Raw genomic sequence first — 26,049 nt, 5'->3', positions numbered from 1 at the left:
CCTCATTTAGTCCAGACTAGGAACTATTAAGCAAAAAAATATCGATTTTCAAATATGGAGGTCGCCCTGAGAACATATATATCACTTATGGTAGCAAATAACTCTCACTTATGATCGTTTCCGAAAGTGGAGCTGATTAAAAACAGACTTCGAACCTTCATGCTTAAAAACAAGCTCAGTGATTTGGCTACACTCAGTATTTAAACTGTCGCTTTAAGGCACATATGTTATGGATGTATTATGTGTACACAGCTTCATTATCATGAAATACGGGAGTCAGCCAGTTAGCCAATGAGATTATTTTTCATACTTTCATTTTAAAGCTGACTGTATGGAAAAGGAATGTTTTCAATCTTTTTATTTCGTTTCAGGCCAACTAAGGATCATGTGAACATATCAAGGTAAATAGTTCCCTTTTCTCTCCCGATTCTCTAAGCTCTTTCATTTTCTCAGAATGAGCTCTTTTCTTCTCATCCGACTATTTCACCTTATTGTTTTTCTGTGGTTCTAACTTCTTCAATATCTTCGTATTTCTTAACTAATAAGTTTCTCAACTACTAGTCTGAGTTTGTTTCAGTTGAATAATGTCACCTGCTCACTTTGCCTTTAGGAAAACCATTTGTAGATCGAGAACAGTATTACTCAGGGTTAGTCGATAAATTATTGCACCTACTTTTACTCAAAATTCCACGCAGCCAAAAAGAAAAAAATCATGAAGGCACCCTAGTTGCATCTTACTTTTATGGTATCGTTAATATTACTCTTGTTACTAACACCTAACAAAGTGAGCAACATCCATACTATACAAAGCAGTTTTAGTTCTGCAACACAGCGCCATGAAAGCAGATGATGAATACTTTTAAGATTTTACTGAATGTCATATAAATTTAATTTATACAACAAGAATCGTATCAGACTTTTTTCTAATATCAAATCCAATCAAATGTCATGCAACACAATGGCATAACTCTATGAACTTTTCTGTATATGCACAGGTGGGACTGATATGTTAACCGTCAGAATTATCAACTTTCATATACACCTAAGACTAAACAGATCTCTTAGGAATAGCAGAAAAGACTGAAATTATCCAGTTAAATGGATATTTCAAGACTTCAGAGTTCAGACGTAGAAGAATCTAGTAAAAGATCCTGGCCAATAACTCAAATTTAAGGTGGTGTAGGTTTCGTCTGGTATGGTGTAGCTGTACAAATATCTGTTGTACTGTTGGACACATTGACGTACTCATTAAGTTAGTGTAATAATGTCAGTCTACTCAAAGAGAGCTCATTTTCGTGTTCTGTTTTGTTTTGTTGGAAGTCGAATTGCAGTTTGGTGAGACAATTGCCGTCAGAAATAAGAGTAAATATGCAGGAGACGGTACAAGAGAATCTGCGAGCATTCATGCGTGATATCAAAGAACACATCGATCTAGTACTGTAGCTGCTCTGTATCTCAAACAAAATATGAATATATTTCTATGACAACGCTCCTGAACACGCCAGTGAATAATAATATGAGGAACTAGCAGCACAGAGCGATTACTACAGTTATGAACAGCAATCTGAACAAAGATTATAAGTGATTTTAAATCCCAAAGCAATAGTATGTAGCACGTAATGCGTGTAGTGCAGGCAAATGCTGCTTCTTGTTGCTCTTAATCTTACAATAATTTAATAACATGGGGAACAACACCTGCTGTCACTAAACATCCCTCTTCTTTTGTTGCTCCCATGAGCCATGGTACCACAGTATGAGGCTCCATATCAACTGGATGTTGAGAAAGGAATGCATCTTCTCCTTCATCTTCCACCACAGGTCGAAAAGGTATTAAGGGATGGAACATCCATTCCTGCAAAATAAGTAAATTACCCACTGGAAATGACTCATCATTTTTTAAGGAAAAAGCTATTACTGACATTAGTTCCAGTTAACACGCATTAAGTTAATTTCATCAACTTAGAGCGTATGTACTTTCCTTTTGTTTTTTTCTTTTCCTCGATGGTACTTTTTCGCCCACTAAAAATACTACCAAAAATAATTATGGAATATTTAATTGAGTACACTGTGCTCGCAGGTGCTCCTATTTTAAACAAAGGATAAGTGAGCACCAGTGGCAATGAGCTTGAAACTTTCTAGGACTGAAAAGTAATTACAGGGGGAAATAATTTGCAAGATATTTTGAATTAACTTAAGTGTAAAGTAATACCACTAATCTGACTAATTCATGAGTTGTCAAATTTAAAGGTAATCGTGGTTAATTTCCACTGTGTATGAAACTATATTGCTATAAAAATTTCATTTTCTACATGTGAATTTTATGTTTTATTTGCGCTGTTTCATGTATGCCGTCTCAAAAAAATTAGATTTTTATAATTTTATTTTATTTTTTTATTTTCTCTGTTGCAGTTACACTAAAGCCAGCCGCTGTAGCCGAGCGGTTCTAGGCACTTCAGTCCGGAACCGCGCTGCTGCTACGGTTGCAGGTTCGAATCTTGCCTCGGGCATGGATGTGTGTGATGTCCTTAGGTTAGTTAAGTTTAAGTAGTTCTAAGTCTATGGGACTGATGACCTCAGAAGTTAAGTTCCATAATGCTCAGAGCCATTTGAACTATTTGAGTTGTACTAAACCGCTTAATTTATGTTTCTGAGCAGAAGACGCTTACTAATTTCCGTACAATAAACGGTAACGTACATGAAAGTTCTCTTCAGTGGCGATGATTTTGTATTCGTCGACACTCCTGAGACATTCGACCTGTGCAGCACTCGGCTCTGTAGGACATCCCACCAGGGTAGCCAACCTGCGCGCCTTCTCCGCTGCGGCCGGTTCTGGCAACCCCCACGGTGACAACGCCACACCACTTTGTGAGATCGCTCGATGGAAGAGGCCTGCCATCGAAAAGCCATGTAGAATATTAACAAAATAAGCTTCGTATTACATTGTTATTCTAGATATAAAATTTTCTGAGATATCTATGAGGTATCTGGGGAAACTTATATTCCACTGCCTTAGAGTTAGTGTAAAGTTAATATGAATTTAAACTTGGTATTGAAAAAATTCACAACTAAGAACTTTATAAAGTTGGTAAAACTGTTATAAATTCTTTTACAAAAAGGCTCAAAAACTTTTAATAGATTTACGAAAGTTTTTATATTATTGGATGAAGAAAGTCAGGTAGTCTGTTATCCACCGTGGCCGCGTTTTTTCTTGACAGTTATACACAGGAGAGGTTTGCAGCGTAAGACCCCAGCAGTCATGAGTATAAATAGGAAAGCGGCTGTGGAGAGTCCCAATATTTGCTGTTAATTTCAGAGGCTACTGTAGTGTAAATGTGAAGAGCATCTAAGAGACTTGTGATCCGTTTTGTCTCTAGAAGTGTAGGAAGGAAAATAGGAGTTCACCCTGTATTTGCAATTTGATAGCATAGGGCAGGAACCCGGCTTGAGCGATCCTGGAATTCACGTGTTCAGTTCGGAATGTAATAGACCTGAGAATAATAGGATTCCATCTTCCGGTATATACTGTACATGGAAGATTTATTCGGCTTTCGAAAGCTAAACTACCCATAAACCAGATGTGTGTCTGCAAATGCGTGCAGGCATCGAGTGAGGGGCAACAAGGAATAAAATTGCCCCACCCCACTCACTGTGATCTACTTTCATCTAGCTTAGCATGTTTTCCTCAAACTGACTGGGATGTTACGGCCTAAGCCTGTTCCAATGGGTTCCATCATGGGATCGTCGAGAGTAAGGAAGATGACGATGATGTTTGGTTTGTGGGGCGCTCAACTGCTCGGTCATCAGCGCCCATACGAAGTTACAATTTTTACACAGTCCAATTTTTACATAGTCCAAGACACTGTCACAAATGATGTTGGTGATGATGAAATGATGAGGACAACACAAACACCCAGATCCTGGGCAGAGAAAATCTCCAACCCGGCCGGCAATCGAACACAACCAGACTGTAGAACTGAGCAATGTGTCACAAAAAACATTACCCTCGATAACGACAAGACGCGTCCGATATCCGATATTACTGACATATCTCCGAGATGATCCGATGAGATTGCATTCCTGAAACTTTCGTTGTTATCTGGGCGCCTTCACACCCTTCTACGGTGATCATAAGAAGAAACCTCCTCTTTTTGGTAAAGAGACCATCACGACGTTAATCTAAGTTCAGTCCCAGGTGTTCCTTGTCAACTTCCTTTGCGTTCCACAATGCTGGGGAATGGTGGCGGTAGTGGTGGAGTTGGTGGGGGTGGGAGTACGGTTTTTGCTATTATTCGGAATGGACGCACACAGGCCAAAGTACCGTCTGGCGGTGGCTGCGTACTGTATGGAGGGACACAGTCCTTTACAGAAGTTGTCATACTCCATATACATCACACACTGATCATCTTTCGGAAGCCCTGTTTGTACAACAGCAATTTATTTAGTAATTATCAGCACTGGAAGGTTCTTGAAACATCTTACGTCCGTATATCCCGATGAATTGAATGTTTGTATAAATAACTACACCCTCCGTTCAGGAGGTCAGTTCTGCTGTGGCTGTTCATTGATGTCAGCAATTTATACGCTTTCAGTGCCAATGAGTCTGACTGTCAAGTTATCTAGAAGGAAGTAGCATGCCTAGGTGAACTAAAGTTAACTATTGGTTGTTTCCGCCGGCCCTGTAACAGTTTAACTATAATTCAAAGGAAGTCTACGCTCAGTGGTGCGGAAAAAAACCAGATCATTCATTATCAGTTGGTGGTGACTTTAGCCCGCCCAGTATGTCCGGTTAGCCGTGCGGTCTAACTCACTGCTTTCCGGGCGAGAAGGCGTGCCGCTCCCCGCCACGAATCCGCCTGGCGGATTAGTGTGGAGGTCCGGAGTGCTGGCTAGCCTGTGGATGGTTCTTAAGGCGGTTTTCCATCTGCCTCGGTGAATGCGGGCTGGTTCCCCTTATTCCGCCTCAGTTACACTATGTCGTCGGCGATTGCTGCGCAAACACTGTCTCCACGTACGCGTGTAGCATAATTACCCTACCACGCAAACATTTGGGGTTATACTCGTCAAGTGTGTGACGTTCCTGGGGAGGGGGGAGAGGCGAGGGATCCCCTGGGGGCCGAACCGCACAATAACCCTGGGTTCGTTATGGGACAGCGGTTGGATGAGCGGAGTGCTGCAGCCTTTTGTGGGTTTGTGAACCACTGAGGGCTACGGCGGTGAAGAAGCTTCTCCGTCGTTTCTAGGCCCCCAGTTCAATGCAGTACAATACAATGCAATGATATGCACATGGATTCCTTGCAGGTGGAACGGACAGACAGATTTGTGAAGTATTATTTGAACGGTTTTTCCGAAAACTGTCTTGAGCAGCTAGTTCGACAGCCCACATGCAATGGAAATATTGTAGACTTTCTATCTACAAGCAGGCCTGACCTAATTGACGGCGTCAGTACTGAGACAGGGATTAGTGACCATGATAACATCCTAGCGACTTTGGTTACTAAAGTTAATAAATCAATCAAGAATGCTAGTAAAGTATTTCCGCTAGAAAGAGCAGATAGACAGTTGTTAGCATCCCACTTAGACAATGAATGGATATCATATAGATCCAGGATGATGGATGTAGGGGACTTAAGGGCAACGTTTAAACTGACTATAAATCGCACCACTGATCAATACGTGCAGAATAAACGGATTAAGGACGGAAAAGATTCTACGTGGTTTAATAATAAAATTTGTAGAACACCGATGAAGCAGTGTGTTGTTCAAAAAACAAAATGTAGATGTTGGTAAGGAACAGTAAGTAGTTGTGCGTCTGTAAGCAAAATATACAGCTTGCTCTGTCTAACCACAGCGGAAATCTTGAAGAGAACCTAAGAAAATTCTGGTCCTACGTAAAGTCGCTAAATGGGTCGAAGGCCTTTATCCAGCCGGTCGTCATCCAGTTAGTGTGCCAATACAAGATATTAAATGATAATCTGGAATGTTATATTTTGCATTTAAGAAATCATTCACACAGGAGGATCGTACAAACATACCGTCGTTTGACCGCCTCACAAACTCCAGAATGGAGGACATAGTAATAGGCACCCCTGGCACTGAGAAGCACCAGGAAGGAAACAAATAGGTCGCCAGGTCCGGATGGAGTAACAGTTCGGTGTTACAGTTAGAACGCTGTAGCATTGTCCCTTACTTAATTGGGATTTACCGCAAGTCTCTCGCACAGCTCGAGAACCGAAGGGACAGGAAAAAAAAACGCAGGTGCCTCCCATATATTTGAAAGGTAAGTGAACGGATCCACATAATTACAGATCAATATCCCTGACGTTAGTTTTTATTGAACATATTCTGAGTGCGAATATCATAAAGTTCCTAGAGATGGAAAACCTTCTGTACATAAATAAGTGCGCGTTTAAAAACCGCCGTTCTTGCGAAAATCAGCTTCTCTTTTCTCGTGTGACATACTGCGAACCAAGGATCAAAGGCAACAAGGAGATTCCATAGCCTTCGATTTCTGAAAACAGTTTGACACGAAGACTTCTTAAGTAATTGGCTCCAGTACGTAGTCCTCGACGGCGGGTATCCAACTGAGACAAAGGTATAGTCAGTTATGCCACTGCGAAATGTGATAGAACCTCCCTTATTCTCTATACAAACTTACGTAAATATTATGACGGAGAGGGTGAGCAGCAATCTGCTGCTGTTTGCTGATGATACTGTGGTATATTGGAAGGTGTAGTTGTTGAGTGTCTGTAGAAGAATACAAGACCACTTAGACAAAATTTCTAGTTTGTGTGATGAATGGCAGCTTGCTCTAAATGTAGAAGAATTTAGGCTAATGCAGATGAGTAGGAGAAACAATCCCTTAATGTTCGAGTACAGCATGAGTAGTGTATTGCCCATAGGGAAGGCGAATGGTCCACTTTGGTTTATTGGGAGAGTTTTATGAAAGTGTAGCTCCTCTTGAAGGAGACTGCGTACAGAACGTTAGTGTACCCATTTCTTGACTGTTGATCGAGTGTTTTGGAACCCAACCAAGTCGACTAAAAGGAAGACATCGAGACAAGTGGCGCAGTGGTTAGCACAAAGGACTCGCATTTGGGAGGTCGACGGTTCAAATCGGCGTCCGACCAGCCAGATTTATGTCTTCCATTATTAACCTAAATGGCTCCAGGCCAGTGCCTGTATGGTTCCTTTGAAAGGGCACTGCTGATTCCCTTCCCCAGCCTTCAAACAATCCGAGCTTGTGCTACGTCTCTAAGGACCTCGATGTCGACGGGAACTAAAATGGGGATCACTGGAGGGATGACGACGTCCTATTCGCGAGACACCATTGAGAATACTTAGAGAAACGTCATTTGCGAGTGACTGCCGAATGAGTCTACTATCGCCAACGTAAATTTCAAGTTAGGACCATGTTCGTATTGAGGCGTACAGACGGTTCATTTGTGAGTAGAACAGGAAAGGAAAAGGGTAGTAGTGGTAGGAGGTACCCCCGCCTTGTACTGTACGATGGCTTGTGGAGCAAGAACACTACTGGCCATTAAAATTACACCACGAAGATGACGTGCTACAGACGCGAAATTTAACCGACAGGAAGAAGATGCTGTGATACGCAAATGATTAGTTTTTCAGAGCATTCACACAAGGTTGGCGCCGGTGGCGACACCTACAACGTGCTGACATGAGGAAAGTTTCCAAACGATTTCTCGTACACAAACAGCAGTTGACCGGCGTTGCCTGGTGAAACATTGTTGTGATGCCTAGTGTATGGAGGAGAAATGCGTACCATCTCGTTTCCGACTTTGATGAAGGTCGGATTTAGCCTATCGCGATTGCGGTTTATCGTACCGCGACATTGCTGCTCGCGTTGGTCGAGATCCAACGACTGTTAGCAGAATATGGAATCGGTGGCTTCAGGAGGGTAATACGGAACGTCATGCTGGATCCCAATGCCCTCGTATCACTAGCAGTCGAGATGACATTCATCATATCCGCATGGCTGTAACGGATCGTGCAGCCACGTCTCGATCCCTGAGTCAACAGATGGGGACGTTTGCAAGACAACAACCATATGCACGAACAGTTCGATGACGTTTGCAGCACCATGGACTAACAGCTCTGAGACCATGGCTGCGGTTACCCTTGACGCTGCATCACAGACAGGAGCGCCTGTGGTGGTGTACTCAACGACGAACTTGGGTGCACGAATGGCAAAACGTCATTTTTTCGGATTAATCCAGGTTCTGTTTACAGCATCATTATGGTCGCATCCGTGTTTGGCGACATCGCGGTGAACGCACATTGGTAGCATGTATTCGTCATTGCCGTACTGGCGTATCACTCGGCGTGATGGTATGGGGTGCCATTGGTTACACCTCTCGGTCACCTCTTGTTCGCATTGACGGCACTTCAGTGGACGTTACATGTCAGATGTGTTACGACCCGTGGCTGTACCCTTCATTCGATCCCTGCGAAACCCTACATTTCAGCAGAATAATGCACGACCGCATGTTGCAGGTCCTGTACGGGCCTTTCTGGATACAGAAAATGTTCGACTGTTACCCTGGCCTGCACATTCTCCAGATCTCTCACCAATTGAAGACGTCTGGTCAATGGTGGCCGAGCAACTGGCTCGTCACAATACGTCAGTCACTACTGCTGATGAACTGTGTTATCGCGTTGAAGCTGCATGGAGAGCTGTACCTGTACACGCCATCCAAGCTCTGACTCAGTTCCCAGAAGTATCAAGTGCGCTATTACGGCCAGAGCTGGTTGTTCTGGGTACTGATTTCTCAGGATCTATGCACCCAAATTGCGTGAAAATGTAATCACATGTTAGTTCTAGTATAATATATTTGTCCAATGAATACTCGTTTATCATCTGCATTTCTTCTTGGTGCACTAATTTTAATGGCCAGTAGTGTGTATAGCTGTAGATAAGTGTCTTTTGTTAGTGACTAGACGAGCTTGTTTGCAGTAGACAACTAGCAGAAGTACCCCATTCTAAGCTACTTTTGTTTTTGATATCATTTTATTGTAACTGCGGTTCTGTAGCAGTAATTAATTTTTTGTATGAGTTTATCGGTGTGGTGTCTGTTCTTTCGGTTATTTCTGAAAGAACAGACAGCACACATATAAATATATGCGCCTTGACGGCAAATAAATATACCTTCAGTGCTCATGCACTCTTTGTTCGATCTCTTGCGGAAACTAGGCGTTGGTGCGAGCAGTGATGATAATGGACTGGGGGTACTGCGTCTGTAGTACGCGGCATACGGGAATTTGGATACAAGGGGAAGCACGTTCGAATAGGCGAAGTTGTTAAGGTGACCGCTCACTATAAGCGAATAATCCGTGTTCGGGTCCCGGTACGGCACATTGGATTTATTTCATTGGATTTATTTCAATGCCCGCTTCCAGCTAATATTCGGAATTTCTATTTTGTCAATTTTTTTTGTATGATGTGCTGCGGAACCAACTCTCTTTGCGTATGTCTTGAATTTGAGAGACAGTTTTAATATTAAATAGGATAAATACAATTTAAATATAGTGGAGTGTGACGTGGACTCAGTTTGTGGAGGAACCAGGTCAAGGCCGCCAAGACTCACACGACCAACGATTGAGCCTCTCTCCAACCCGTCAGTAACATACGAGCCTCATCCCAACTGCCCGTTCTCAAAGAGCTTTGACGTCTCCTGAAACCTTCGGCTATCCTCCCTCTCTGTCTAGCCATTCCTGCATTCGACCTCACATCGTCTTTGAACTTAACGACACCGCCTGACAAATTACGACGGCTGTTCAAAAAGTAAGGTCCGTTCTGTCGTGAAACGAAAAGCGCAAAGAAATTTGCAACAGTTAGCTGCACTTTCCAGCGACTTCTCTACATAATCGTTGTACCAACTTTCCAATAACCCCATCAAAGAACTCCGCCTGTGCTTTCCACCAATTTTCTATTCTGGTCTCTAGCTCGTTGTCTGTGCCAAATTGTTTTCTTCATAGCCAGAAGTTCATACGAGCAGAGATGTAAATCGGAAGGGACACATCCGGGCGGTATGGTGGGTGATCAAACACTATTCATCGAAAACGCTACAGTAGCGTCTTCATTACCCTGCAGTGTGCGGCCGAGAATTGTCATGAAGAAGGAAATGCATGCGGGGTTGCATGAAACCAGGCACCCAAATTTTGCGGGAGCCGCTATTTTCTAGGCATATTTACGCGGTCACTGCGCACTCAGAACTAAAAGGAGCGACATGACGTGGTCGACGGGCTTGCTAGAGGCTTTGTCAAACACATGAGTGCTAAGCTTCGTCGGTTTTTCACTGTAGTTTCCACTCCCCCCGTCCGAAAGGACCTTACTTTCAGAATAGCCTTCGCAATTATCTCCGTAGGCATGTTGTAACACCGAAAATGCAGGATGCATGGCACCTGCTACCAATATATACTTTTTTTTAACTGTATTTAAATATTTGTAATGTTATTGCTTTCTTTTATTAAGTAAGGACATTGATTCACTGTATGTGTACATTTAGGTATAAGTCTGTTGACGTTTCATTGTATTTATCTGTGTTTCACTGTGAAAGTTATAAGCTCTGCCCGCATCTCGTGGTCGTGCGGTAGCGTTCTCGCTTCCCACTCCCGGGTTCCCGGGTTCGATTCCCGGCGGGGTCAGGGATTTTCTCTGCCTCGTGATGGCTGGGTGTTGTGTGCTGTCCTTAGGTTAGTTAGGTTTAAGTAGTTCTATGGGACTGATGACCATAGATGTTAAGTCCCATAGTGCTCAGAGCCATATAAGCTCTGGGGAAAAGCCGAAGGAGTTGTTATTTGCATCGACTAGCAACGATAACAGCAATGCTTGTGCGTTGTAAAATCTTTGGGGGAGGGAGTTGTTGCGCAGAGCGCGCGGAGAGAGGGAGAGACAGGTTCCAGCGCTTATAGTGTGCGGAAGTGTAGTGTTAACACTTTCGCAGTAGAGAGTACGATTTTCGGCCGCATCATGTACGCACGCCGGCCATATGTCTAGAGCAGGAGTACGGACAGTGGACGGGCAGAAGAGGCTGTATTAATTACGATTGCCCGTTCCTATAATTAGCCGTGGCTCCACAGTGTGCTACCGCCTTCAACAACAGCAGCAGTTCCAGCAACACAGTTTCGTCGTCGGCTACGAGTTTCGTCGTATGCAAAGCACTGAAGTAATACTGTTCATTGGTAGAAAGTATTAACGGCTAACCCAGCAGCACAACTGAATGCGATTTGATTGATAAGATTTATTTAAATAATAATCAGTTGAACTCAGGGCGATTGTGTCCTCATTGCCCCCAGACATTGTTACCAAGCAGGATCCTTGTTCCTTTTCTTCCTAATATGCTGAGTGTCATGAGAAACAAATTGTATAGTTACAGTTAGTTTATTAATGAATAATTTCTCTCTTAAGAATTTTAGCCTCAGTCTACTTTCAATTAACTGCTGTACAACAGAGATTTCAGTATATGACTAAAGTAAAGCTATTTCATTTTTCAAGTTTGAGAATCAATCACTGGAAAAAATCCAAATCTAAAGCAATGCACAAATTAAGAGTGCGAAAGTTTTATTTATTTTACATATAGCTTGGAGCACATGGCTGTTTGGTTTGGTATGTATTCTAGTATTTAATTCTGTTCAAGTCAGTAAGAAAGGGCCAATTGTTCAGACAATAATATGAAATCCAATTTGCAAAATAAGTGACGGCAAAAGTAAGAAGTGCTTGCTTTTTTTCTAAATTTCTTTTATGACGCCATGCTGAGGTCACTGAAAGTCATTGTTCACGTCACGAAGTTCAGTACTAACATACACTTTAATTGCATATTTTCAAATCATTACTCGATTGCCCTTTTTCAATATTTAATGCCAAACATAACGTAAGAGTGACTTCTCAGTTTTCTTTATCATTAGAAACTCACTTAAAATTAGTGTGAAAGAAAAAGAAAAATCGTGGCAACCTTTAGTTGCCACGTCAGTGTTTAATAATACATGTTTTTCTTTTCCATAATCTTGTACAGGATTTTGAATTTAAATTGCCCTAGTGGGCTGACCACCGTTAATTACTTCCTTTTCGTTCATTAGTGTAACTTTTGGATTCATGATCAGTGGTACCCCTTTCTGTTCAGTGTTGTTCGTGAGTGAATGCACAAAATAACTTTCATTTTCCAAATTATAGCCCTGTTCGGTTCAATTACTTTTACTTTTGGTAGACTTTCGAGGTTGTGCACTTTCCTCCTACTTATCGGTATCATTTCCTTAGGGAAGATAGCCTTATACAATTAGAAAAAAATCCATTAGGCATACATGCGATCCACGGTCATATTTTATATCGCAAGCAGGATAGGCCGATTAGTAAGAGGGAGGTTACAATGTGTTGAGTACCATCACAAGTTCGATTGTATGAACGACACGGATTAGGTCTACTAATAAGGGGGAACAGCTTCCATAAGTGTCCCTTCACAGGAGTTACTTCAGAACAGACACTTGGAGTGACAGTTCATTGCAGTTCCAAGAGACTGGGTTGCGCACAAATGATAAATATGGATGCGTCTGTACCCGTATCACTGTCAATATTGAACAGAATCTTAAAATTACAGTTGTAAACACACATTTGGCAATAGTCTCTCGATGTTCAACACAAATCGCTCATTCTTACCTTCCGCCTTAGGAGACAGTATGAGGTAATGCACGCTGGCGGCTCCTGCACTGTTCCCAAATATGGTCACGCTGTTGGGATCGCCGCCAAACGATTCAATGTTTTCTTTGACCCATTTTAGGGCCGCCACCTGATCCTTCAATCCGAAGTTCCCTGGAGCAGCTTCATCTTCAGTACTGAGGAAACCTTTACAAATAAAGCATTTCAGTAATGTTTACATCACTTCAGGTACAGTATAGACCCACATCACATCTCAAAATACAGCAGCCAAATAACCATGTATTTGTAGATGTCCCGCCGTCCTATATTCTTCGCGAAGTCTGCGAGTGCCAAAATCGTTATTTTTTTGAACAGTTTGTTAACTGTTACTACAAAACTAGCAGAAGGCGATAATACAATACAGTAACATGTTCCTGCCTCTGTTGAGTTGACACGCGCTGCGGGCTTTTTATATTCATGATAAGAACGACCAACTACAGCACATCTTAATGTATTTTTCAGTTGCTAATCTGCCCGATGTTACAAAATGCTCTTCTTTTTTATTCACTGTGAAATTTCCCACAAATACGGGTAAAGAATTGCTTTACTTTATATCAGACATAATGTCCATTTCTTAAACCTATAATAAAATCTTAGCTGATGGGGAACACAGCTGGAAAACGTAATCAAGAAAACATATTGCTAATTCTTGATTTACGGTCATAAGGCCGTGGACCAAGGCATAATTCTCTGCTTAACGTTTCCTCTTCGACTGCGGGAGACTTTATCAGAGGCTTTAACGTCTCAAAAAGCTACTACAGACTCAAAAACGAGCTCAGCAAACCCAGCTGTATGTATCCATGCAGCGGTCGGTATCTGACGTACCAGCAACACAAGTAGTGGGTTTCAGTTTAATGTTTTCCCCCTTATTCTTAGTAGAATTGTAATCAAAACGTGGAAGAAATTGCGAGGAGTCGGTTGACCTTGTCGCCATTTAGTGTATGGTGTTAGTTGTATTGTACAATAACATCTACGCTCCCAGATCGCAGATACTACAGTATATAACTTCTAAGTATCTATCCAGAATAACGGATCCACGGCTATATTTATTTGATTTACAGATCAAGAGAAGTGGGAACGCTATCTGTGACTTAATGAGAGGGAAGAAGTTCAATAATTATGTTTATTCAATTGCAAGTTACATATGCTAAATCTTAGTGGGGTAACACCATAACCTTTAAAGCCTCCATTTAGCGCAGTGCGACAAACAGTCGCCATTGGCAAAAGGTTCCTCGTATGTTAAAAAATATATCGGTTCAACCACTTGTTTACAGTGTAAAACACTAATATTCACGCGTTTCGGAATTCAAGCTGCCATCATCAGAATAATAAAAAGTAAAAGAACCTGTTTAAACTCGCTAAAATAGAACATGCACCAGGCACTATAAAATTGATAATAAACTTAAAACATCGTGGCTACTTCCCTTGCTGCAGTCGTGTCTTCCACATAGTCGTCAAAATATAAAAAACTCTAAAATCGTGTCGCCTGTGGTGTTCAACATAAAACCACATGGCTCTCTCCTCTATCGTCGTAAACCGCCCGTGCGTCTTCGTTGATACCACACACCAGGTAGCCAAACACGACACTGAAACGCAAGTGAGCTCAGGCGCAAGTAAACAAGGAAGTCACAGAGATGTCCATACAAACAGATAACGTATACATGTTCCAAGGACCTCATGAAATGATAGTATCCTGCCAATTGCTAAAAATGTAGTTACTAAAGGAAACCAGTGAAATGTTTGAAAAAGCTATTTGTATTACCAGTTAGCTGTTCATTCAGTGTGTTCTGATTATCCACGCTATGTATAGTAATTTCCAGCTGTTCTAGTAGATCCAACTTTTTGCCTTTGTCCTGTATATGTAAAATAATGAGATCCTGATCTATTCCCAACTTGGGGTGTCCCGTTTCCCAAATATGCGTGGCTACAGCTGACTTTTCGAAATTATTAAGTCGGAAAGCATCGCTATGTTCTTTGTAACGTACTTTAAAGGACCTACCAGTTTGGCCTACATAGCTTGCCTTGCACGTGTTACACTGAATTTTATAGACCGCCAGCTGTCTCATATTTATCGCTTTCCTGCTGTAAATTATTTCTTAGTTTAAACCGCAGCGTATTATTGGTCTGAAAAGAGGTATTAACTTTAAAAGGTTTGAAAATGTTAGCCACTTTTTGCGAAATATCACCGAAGTATGGTATTGTGACTCTCGTAATACACTCCTGGAAATGGAAAAAAGAACACATTGACACCGGTGTGTCAGACCCACCATACTTGCTCCGGACACTGCGGGAGGGCTGTACAAGCAATGATCACACGCACGGCACAGCGGACACACCAGGAACCGCGGTGTTGGCCGTCGAATGGCGCTAGCTGCGCAGCATTTGTGCACCGCCGCCGTCAGTATCAGCCAGTTTGCCGTGGCATACGGAGCTCCATCGCAGTCTTTAACACTGGTAGCATGCCGCGACAGCGTGGACGTGAACCGTATGTGCAGTTGACGGACTTTGAGCGGGGGCGTATAGTGGGCATGCGGGAGGCCGGGTGGACGTACCGCCGAATTGCTCAACACGTGGGGCGTGAGGTCTCCACAGTACATCGATGTTGTCGCCAGTGGTCGGCGGAAGGTGCACGTGCCCGTCGACCTGGGACCGGACCGCAGCGACGCACGGATGCACGCCAAGACCGTAGGATCCTACGCAGTGCCGTAGGGGACCGCACCGCCTCTTCCCAGCAAATTAGGGACACTGTTGCTCCTGGGGTATCGGCGAGGACCATTCGCAACCGTCTCCATGAAGCTGGGCTACGGTCCCGCACACCATTAGGCCGTCTTCCGCTCACGCCCCAACATCGTGCAGCCCACCTCCAGTGGTGTCGCGACAGGCGTGAATGGAGGGACGAATGGAGACGTGTCGTCTTCAGCGATGAGAGTCGCTTCTGCCTTGGTGCCAATGATGGTCGTATGCGTGTTTGGCGCCGTGCAGGTGAGCGCCACAATCGGGACTGCATACGACCGAGGCACACAGGGCCAACACCCGGCATCATGGTGTGGGGAGCGATCTCCTACACTGGCCGTACACCACTGGTGATCGTCGAGGGGACACTGAATAGTGCACGGTACATCCAAACCGTCATCGAATCCTTCGTTCTACCATTCCTAGACCGGCAAGGGAACTTGCTGTTCCAACAGGACAATGCACGTCCGCATGTATCCCGTGCCACCCAGCGTGCTCTAGAAGGTGTAAGTCAACTACCCTGGCCAGCAAGATCTCCGGATCTGTCCCCCATTGAGCATGTTTGGGACTGGATGAAGCGTCGTCTCACGCGGTCTGCACGTCCAGCACGAACGCTGGCCCAACTGAGGCCCCAGGTGGAAATGGCATGGCAAACCGTTCTACAGGACTACATCCAGCATCTCTACGATCGTCTCCATGGGAGAATAGCAGCCTGCATTGCTGCGAAAGGTGGATATGCACTGTACTAGTGCCGACATTGTGCATGCTCTGTTGCCTGTGTCTATGTGCCTGTGGTTCTGTCAGTGTGGTCATGTGTTGTATCTGACCCCAGGAATGTGTCAATAAAGTTTCCCCTTCCTGGGACAATGAATTCACGGTGTTCTTATTTCAATTTCCAGGAGTGTATTAATTGCGATATTCTTCCTTGCATTCGCGCGCTGTTTCTGTCGTATTAATTTATTAACAACGTTTTGGTGATATCCGTTAGCTCTAGCTAGTTGTTTCACGATGTTCAGCTCAGTCATTCTGTCTTCTTCAATCATAGTGACTCTAAAGGATCTATCAAAGATCTAAAAGCAGAAAGTTTCTGGATATTAAGATGGCAGGAATTACTTTGTATCAACACATCAGTTGTGGTTGGTTTCCTAAATATGTTAAAAACATGCGTACCATTTTGTTTCCTAATACTTAGGTCGAGAAATTGCAGTTCACCATTTTTCTCTTCTTCCACAGTGAATTAAATTTTACCGTGTAACTTTTTACATTGTCTCTCCAGTTTTAGTAGGAAATGTGGGGGTGAGTACTTACAGGGTGACAATTACTGAACTGCATAAAAGAAAGGTAAATTAGTTATAAACCACGGCGTGCACACACTTTATTCAACGTTTAAACGTCACTACAGATATTCGGATTAAGGTTACGACATTTTTGATATGTCTTCCATCATTGGCGATGATGTGGCGCAGCCGAATAACGAAATTCTATATACCCGCTGAAATATCGGAACATCGACGCTGTTTTTAGCTCAACAGTGGTTTTGGGGCTATTGCTGTACACCTTGTTAATATAGCCCTAGAAAAAGGAGTCGAATGTGTTCGGATCCAGAGAATATGGCAGCCAATCGAGGCCCATGCCAGTGGCCTCTGGTTACACCAGAGCGAGAATGCAGTCCCCAAAGTGCTCCTCCAGGATATCATACACTCTCCTACTTTGATGGCGTCGAGCTCAGTCTTGCATGAACCACATCTTGTTGAAATCGGGTTTACTTTGGATAATGGGGATGAAATCAACTTCCAAAACCTTCATGTACCGTTCGGTACTCACCGTGACGTCGAGGAATATCGCACCAACTATTTTGTGACTGGAGATTGCACACCACACAGTCACAAGTTGAGAGTAATTATATTTCTCGATCATGAAATGTGGATTTTCAATCGCCACAATGCGCCAGTTTTGCTTATTGACGAACCCATGAAAGTGGGCTTAGACTATAAACCAAACCATGCATGCGCATCTTAATTCCAATCATGCCCTGCGGCCAACTGTGCAGTTTCAACGACCTAACGCAAATGGTTCAGAAATTATGGCGATTTTATTTCATACTGTTCAATAATTGTCCCTCTGTACGGCATGACACGCAAACATTACTCATTCTCAACGATATGTGTACACATGTGCTGTATGTGTCATGTAAATTATTCGTAAACATTATCCAAATCATAACTTTCAATGTATAAACTGTGCGCTACCAAGTACTCTGTGGAGGCTTCAACCCGCTTCGCGAACACACGCTCCCCAAAACAGGCATCAGACTATGAGGAAAGTAGAGCTTAGCTGATTGTAGGGCAGTATAGTTTACATCAAATGGCAGCGCCACCGTACACTGTACAATGCGAAAGTAAAAGCATGCGGTATGAACACTGCATTTGCTTCATCCACTCTTCAAGTCAACGCTCAATACAGTTAAGATCTCGCGACATTTAATTTCCATCATACCTCTATTTTCTGTCATACCATACAAAATGTAATTCTAGCTCTAGTCTCAGTCTTACAAAACAACGTTTAAAACTGTCTGTACTTTGGGCACGTAACGAAATATACTACTTACTTCAGACTCGCACTCGTTTCTTCATGAAACAATTGCTCTCCATAACTCAATCATTTGGAACGCTGGGTACACGGGCATTTATCTTCATATTAAAACAACAATTAATTCAATCTTTTACTATACCTACGGCCTACCTGTTTCCTCGCGCCTACGTACGCGATAGGTTTAGGATGTTTCTTAACAGCCCACCGCACACGATTGAACGTTCTGCCAAAGCACTACCGCGCATTGAAGAAATCACTAGATAACTAATTAGTCAAAAACAAACTATGCAAGTACCCAGCGAAGAATTCGGTTGTTACCAAACTAATGTTATTCCTACCTTTCACACAAATTTCGGTTACCATAACAACTATGACTTGAATGATGCTTTCTCTTTGGTCAGTGGACATCAAATATGTTATTTACGTATCTCAGTACATACACTCCGATCGTTTCGTTCTGTCGAACATCCTTTGAACAAATCTCATGTTTTCTTCATACAATATGACCACGCCCACAGCTGAGGATATTTTTACAATTTACTCTGGTAGCCATCACAAAAAAATTTATGTGTACTTTTAAACAAGAACACATTAAATCGCTTTATCAGGTCAAACGCCCACATGAAGACTTGTGACTGAGTACTGCTACTTCGGTCATTTGGTATTCCATTTTTCTTTGAGTTTACTTACCCAGAGGGCCAAGGCGGTAGTTGATAGTAACGAGGACCACGTCGTGGTCCATTAGGTAGTTGGGCTCATACCATACGGCGGAACCGGCGAACCAGCCACCTCCGTGGATCCAGAACATCACAGGTAGCGGCTGCTCTGGATTCAGCTGTGGAAGTAAAACGTTAGCATCCGTAATATCATTAATTCGCCGAAAGATTCCAAAAAACTTCATGTAACACCCAACAGACTTTGCGCAAATAATATGACATTTATAATAGACGAACGTATTCAGGTTTGAAAAGCAAGTGTCCTCTCCGCGATACGGAAATCTAATTCTTCTAACCTCTCTTCCCGGTTAGGGGGGCTATTTGTATTTGTAAGGCCGACATGTAATAGATCCTTCACTTAGAACTTTAAGATTGTCCGAAATAAGTAGTAATGTTTCTGTTGACAAAAGTAATATGTACTCTATAGCAACAGTCCAGGAATACACTCTTTGATATTCCGACTATGCAGGGGTAAAAAAAGAGAGCGATACAACTCGTACGGACAAGGAAACCTCTCCATCGCACCCCCCTCAGATTTAGTTATAAGTTTGCATAGTGGATAGGCCTTGAAAAACGGAACACAGATCAATCGAGAAAACAGGAAGAAGTTGTGTAGAACTATGAAAAAAATAAGCAAAATATACAAACTGAGTAGTCCATGCGCAAGAAAGGCATCAAGGATTAAGGAGTGCCGTGGTCCCGTGGTTAGCGTGAGCTGCTGCGAAACGAGAGGTCCTTGGTTCAAGTCCTCCCTCGAGTGAAAAGTTTACTTTTTTTATCTTCGCAAAGTTATCATCTGTCCGTTCGTTCACTGACGTCTCTATTCACTGTAATAAGTTTAGTGTCTGTGTTTTGCGACCGCACCGTAAAACCGTGCGATTAGTAGACGAAAGGACGTGCCTCTCCAATGGGAACTGAAAACATTTGATCGCAAGGTCATAGGTCAACCGATTCCTGCACAGGAAAACACGTCTGATATATTCTATACGACACTGGTGACGGCATGTGCGTCACATGACAGGAATATGTTGTTGACCCAACTAACTTGTACACTTGGCGAATGGGTAAAAAGATTCTTCTACCTTGCCCGATTTAGGTTTCCTTCTGGATGTGATAATCACTCCAAAAAAAGTGATGAAAACATAACGGACGGACAGATAATAATTGTCTGAAAATAAAAAATCAAACTTTTCACTCGAGGGAAGACTTGAACCAGGGACCTCTCCTTCCGCAGCCGCTCACGCTAATCACGGGACCACGGCGCTCCTAGGCTCAGAAGCTCCTTGATATTGCATATCTTGCGCATGGACTACTCAGTTTGTATATTTTGCTTATATTTTTTAATAGTTCCACACAACTTCTTCCTGTTTTCTCCATTGATCTGTGTTCCGTTTTTCAAGGCCTATCCACTGTGCCGACTTATAACTAAATCTGAGGGGGGTGCGATGAGGAGGTTCCCTTATGAGTAGCTTTGAGGATAAAAGAAATTTGTGGCGTAACTTGACTAAAAGAAATGATCGGTTGGTAGGACACATTCTGAGACATAACCAATTTAGTACTGGAGAGAAGCGTGTAGAGGCTGGAGGGGTTGAAACCTGTAGAGGGAGAACAAGACATAAATACAGTAAGCAGGTTCAAAAGGATGTAAGATGCAATTGTAAATCGGAGATGAAGATGCTGGCACAAGATAAATTAGCGTGGAGAGTTGCAACAAACCAGCCTTCCCATTGAAACTCACAACAACAATAACAGTTAGATTTATTTTATTTATTTATATAACCGCATCTGATTATGGCTGCCAGGCCTACTCTTACACTGAACCTGGGTTTTTCACATATAGTATCTGTTTCATATCATAGTTACCTTATAAATATCAATTTTACTGTAAGTGACGATGTGAGTAAATAATACTAACTATGAACTAATAAAGTTAATAGTGGCAGTACTTGGTACTGTTGCTGTTGCTGCTACTAATAGTCTTAATAGTAATAATAATAAGAAGAATAATGGCAATAATGAAAATAATGATTGTGGCAGACATAAAAAGACTTTGTGGGTGCACAAAACAGATGTTGGAAATGAAATTTAAGGAGACTGGACAAGCTTAGTGTGGTGTCACCGCCAGACACCACACTTGCTAGGTGGTAGCCTTCAATCGGCCGCGGTCCATTAGTACATGTCGGACCCGCGTGTCGCCACTGTGTGATCGTAGACCGAGCACCACCACAAGGCAGGTCTCGAGATACGGACTAGCCCTCGCCCCAGTTGTACGGACGACTTTGCTAGCGACTACATGGACGAAGCATTGCTCATTAGCCGAGCCGATAGTTAGAATAGCCTTCAGCTAAGTCAATGGCTACGACCTAGCAAGGCGCCATTAGTAACATTGCATGTATCTAAAGAGTCTCACTTGTATCGCCACAATCTCAAGATGTACCAAAAGGATGGATTAAAGTTAAGTATTCCAGAAGCTACGTACTTTTCTTTATAGCATTCATTACGCATCCTGTTTCAGACCTCACGCCCTCCTGTTTTAGCTTAGCGCGTGCCTGTCGGCTTCCTCTCATTGTGTCTAGGCTGTCTTGTCTAGACACAACACTTAGAATACTGGGACATGAGGAAGATCTGCTTGGAAAGAAGGATGTACAAGGGTAATCAGCGCGTACAGGGACAATGGCGAACATTATTGTTGTTTTAATAGATATTTTATTAACTATTACACAGATCGCTAACAGTTCTCTCCAGAGTCTGGTTCCTGCTACTGAAAAGGGCTTTCAGAAAATGGGCGAACGATGCAGTGCGACAGAATCGATTTTGCTCTGATGGGAATGGGTGTTTCCGCCATCATTGTTTACACAAGAGGGTTAAGCTCTACCGCAGATATGGGGGACAGTGTACGTTGATAAGACAATGGAGAAGCCAGAGGGTGTGGAAATCTCTGCTCTTGTCTGCACGCAGCCAGGATAGCTGTGCATATGACGGTGAAATATGATCAAAGAATCGAACATCACAAATATAACGAACACAACCATTCTCAACAGTTTCAGGTGCCTTGAGCTTTCCTTTGAAATGACTTGCAGGATAACTTGCTGTAGTCAATAATTGGAAGTGTGAGTGATTGTTGTTGTTGATGTTGTTGTGGTCTTCAGTCCAGAGACTCTCCATGCTATTCTATCCTGTGCAAGCCGCTTCATCTCCCAGTACCTACTGCAGCCTACATCCTTCTGAATCTGCTTGGTGTATTCATCTCTTGGTCTCCCTCTACGATTTTTACCCTCCACGCTGCCCTCCAGTAATAATTGGTAATCCCTTGACACCTCAGAACATATCCTACCAACCGATTCCTTCTTGTCAAGTTGTGCCACAAACGCCTCTTCTCCCCAATTCTATTCAATACCTCCTCATTAGTTATGTGATCTACCCATCTAATCTTCAGCATTATTCTGTAGCACCACATTTCGAAAGCTTCTATTCTCTTCTTGTCTAAACTATTTATCGTCCATGTTTCACATCCATACATGGCTACACTCCATACAAATACTTTCACAAACCACTTCCTGACACTTAAATCAATATTCGATGTTAACAAATATCTCTTCTTCAGAAACGCTTTCCTTGCCACTGCCAGTCTCCATTTTATATCCTCTCTACTTCGACCATCAATAGTTATTTTGTTCCCCAAATAGCAAAACTCCTTTACTACTTTGTCTGCTTTCCTAATCTAATTCCCGCAGCATCGCCCGACTTAATTCGACTACATTCCATTATCCTCATTTTGCTTTTGATGATGTTCATCTTATACCCTCCTTGAAAGACACTGTCCATTCCGTTCAACTGCTCTTCTAAGTCCTTTGCTGTCTCTGACAGAATTACAATGTCATCAGCGAACCTCAAAGTTTTTATTTCTTCTCCATGGATTTTAATGCCTACTCCGAACGTTTCTTTCGTTTCCTTTACTGCTTGCTCAATATACAGATTGAATAGCATCGGGGAGAGGCTACAACCCTGTCTCACTCCCTTCCCAACAACTGCTTCCCTTTCATGTCCCTCGACTCTTATAACTGCCATCTGCTTTCTGTACAAATTGTAAATAGCCTTTCGCTCCATGTATTTTACCCCTGCCACCTTCAGAATTTGAAAGAGAGTATTCCAGTCAATATTGTCAAAAGCTTTCTCTAAGTCTACAAATGCTAGAAACGTAGGTTTGCATTTCCGTAATCTTTCTTCTAAGATTAGTCGTAAGGTCAGTATTGCCTCACGTGTTCCAATGTTTCTACGGAATCCAAACTGATCTTCCCCGAGGTCGGCTTCTACCAGTTTTTCCATTCGTCTGTAAAGAATTCGTGTTAGTATTTTGCAGCTGTGACTTATTAAACTGATAGTTCGGTAATTTTCACATCTGTCAACATCTGCTTTCTTTGGGATTGGAATTATTATATTCTTCTTGGAGTATGGGGGTATTTCGCCTGTCTCATACATTTTGCTCACCAGATACTAGAGTTTTCTTAGACCTGGCTCTCCCAAGGCTGTCAGTAGTTCTAATGGAATGTTGTCTACTCCCGGGGCCTTGTTTCGACTTAGGTCCTTCAGTGCTCTGTCAAACTCTTCACGCAGTATCATATCTCCCATTTCATCTTCATCTACCTCCTCTTCCATTTCCATAATATTGTCCTCAAGAACATCGCCCCTGTATAGACCCTCTATATACTCCTTCCACCTTTCTGCTTTCCCTTCTTTGCTTAAAACGGGGTTTCCATCTGAGCTCTTGATATTCATTGCTCCAAAGGTCTCTTTAATTTTCCTGTAGGCAGTATCTGTCTTAGCCCTCATGAGATAAGCCTGTACATCCTTACATTTGTCCTCTAGCCATCCCTGCTTAGCCATTTTGCACTTCCTGTCGATCTCATTTTTGAGACGTTTGTATTCCTTTTTGCCTGCATTTTTGTATTTTCCCCTTTCATCAGTTAAATTCAGTGTCTCTTCTGTTACCCAAGGATTTCTACTAGCCCTCGTCTTTTTACCTACTTTGCTGCCTTCACTGCTTCATCTGTCAAAGCTACCCATTCTTCTTCTACTGTATTTCTTTCCCCCATTCTTGTCAGTTGTTCCCTTATGCTCTCCCTGAAACTCTGTACAACCTCTGGTTTAGTCAGTTTATCCAGGTCCTATCTCCTTAAATTCCCACCTTTTTCCAATTTCTTCAGTATTAATCTACAGTTCATAACCGACAGATTGTGGTCAGAATCCGCATCTGCCCCTGGAAATGTCTTACAATTTAAAACCTTGTTCCTAAATCTCCGTCTTACCATTATATAATCTATCTGAAACCTTTTAGTATCTCCAGGCTTCTTCCATGTATACAATCTTCTTTTATGATTCTTGAACCAAATGTTAGCTATGATTAAGTTACGCTCTGTGCAAAATTCTACCAGGCGGCTTCCTGTTTCATTTCTTAGCCCCAATCCATATTCACCTACCACGTTTCCTTCTCTTCCTTTTCCTACTGTCGAATTCCAGTCACCCATGGCTATTAAATTTTCATCTCCCTTCACTACCTGAATAATTTCTTTTATCTCATCATACATATCATCAACTTCATCACCTGCAGAGCTAGTTGGCATATAAACTTGTACTACTGTACTAGGCGTGGGCTTCGTGTCTATCTTGGCCACAATAATGTGTTCACTATGCTGTTTGTTGTAGCTTACCCGCACTCCTATTTTACCTCCGGAATATTTTACCCAAGAGAACGCCATCATCATTTAATCATACTGTAAAGCTGCATGCCCTCGGGAAAAATTACGCTGTAGTTTCTCCTTGCTTTCAGCCGTTCGTAGTACCAAAACAGCAAGGCCGTTTTGGTTAGCGTTACAGTGCCAGATCAGTCAATCATCCAGATTGTTGCCCCTGCAACTACTGAAAAGGCTGCTGCCCCTCTTCAGGAACCACACGTTTGTCTGGTCTCTCAACAGATACCCCTTCGTTGTGGTTGCACCTACGGTACGGCTATTTGTACCGTTGAGGCACGCAAGCCTCCCCACCAATGGAAGGCGGAAGGTCCATAGTTCATGGGGGGGAGGGGGGGGGGGTGTAAGTGATTATACAAGTTTAGAAAGCTCTTCCTTCTTGACCTGAAAAATAAACTTGTAAGTGATTATACAAATTAATTTTTCAGGTCATGAAGGAAGAGCTTTTTATATTTCTGTAGGCAATGTGCAAAAAGGCATCAGCTGTTACGTGCTCAGACCAATTACCAATTTAGATTTTCATCTGTTATTACTCCCAGTCTCTTTGCTGAAGGAGAGAGGTATGTATTTTCCATTTAGGGTTACAGTTGGTAGGGATTCCCGATATTTCGGGCTAATCATCATAGAATAACTAACCAGACAGCTTGGGTTTTGGATGGGTCGAACTGTAGCCCTATATTCCCTGCCCATTTTAATAGCGCTCAGAGATCGGTACTGAGATTTTCGTTAACTGTTTTTTAGGTTTATTGGCTTTGCACTTAGATACAGTCAGAGATCGTCAGCATACATGTGTGACAACTAGAGATCATCAGCGTACATATGGTATAAGGCAGTATAGGACCAATCTTGGGGTTTTCCTGATACTACCTGCCTCCATTGTGACTTTATAGTGGCGGACACGACGCATTGCTGGCGAAACGTCAGGCTCGAACGAAATTATTGCACTGCACTTGGTAAGAAATTTAGGCTGCTAAGTTTGGCAAGAAAAATGTCGGAGTCGACAGCGTCAAAATTTTAGTTCGTACCAATTGTGCAAAGCGGCACCACCAATTTGAATCTAGTGATCACAATGGCACATTAAATTTTTCTATAGTCACAAATATAGTACACATATTTTGCTCAATCAGACAAGCATCTAGGGTTCTACAACGTGTTCGATTTCAGTTTCCGGAGGTGTTTGGTACACCAGCAACCTCATGTGACCCCAATGGAAAATATCCATCATGCACTCGTCACAGAAGATTTTAGTTTATGTTTTTATGTACTGCCACTTACACCGATTCTGACTCACACGCTTTATTTCCGACGGTTGGTCTCTTATCTCAAAACATATTAGCAGCCCTTCACCGTCCGCATCAGTTTGATCCCGAAGTTTTGGCACTATCTCGTGTGGAAATTAATAACACATACTCGAATCCGATGTTAATGTTTACAAGTCATTTTAACTATAGCATATACACTATTTTCCTCATTAGTTATGTTTCTATGTGCTGTCCAGGTGTGGTCAGTGAGTTATTGCACCTAAGACATTTGCGATTTGGTTTTTTGTGAT

General features: G+C 42.6%; 1 protein-coding gene across 2 annotated transcripts in view; it reads right to left on the bottom strand.

Annotated features, from left to right (window-relative positions):
- Positions 1-26,049, bottom strand: part of LOC124606755 (juvenile hormone esterase-like) — a 101,002-nt gene that overhangs the window by 17,574 nt on the left and 57,379 nt on the right. For both annotated transcript variants that reach the window (XM_047138804.1, XM_047138805.1), the window contains exons 3-6: positions 18,725-18,869; positions 12,671-12,856; positions 2,696-2,889; positions 1,696-1,852 (exon numbers count right to left, since the gene is read on the bottom strand). In XM_047138804.1, coding sequence (XP_046994760.1) covers positions 1,696-1,852; positions 2,696-2,889; positions 12,671-12,856; positions 18,725-18,869 — 682 coding nt within the window. The remainder of the gene's footprint in view (positions 1-1,695; positions 1,853-2,695; positions 2,890-12,670; positions 12,857-18,724; positions 18,870-26,049) is intronic.

This window comes from Schistocerca americana, chromosome 3 (assembly GCF_021461395.2).
Source record: "Schistocerca americana isolate TAMUIC-IGC-003095 chromosome 3, iqSchAmer2.1, whole genome shotgun sequence".
NCBI classification, from domain to species: Eukaryota; Metazoa; Arthropoda; class Insecta; order Orthoptera; family Acrididae; genus Schistocerca; species Schistocerca americana.
This window is presented reverse-complemented; position numbering and strand designations above follow the sequence as displayed.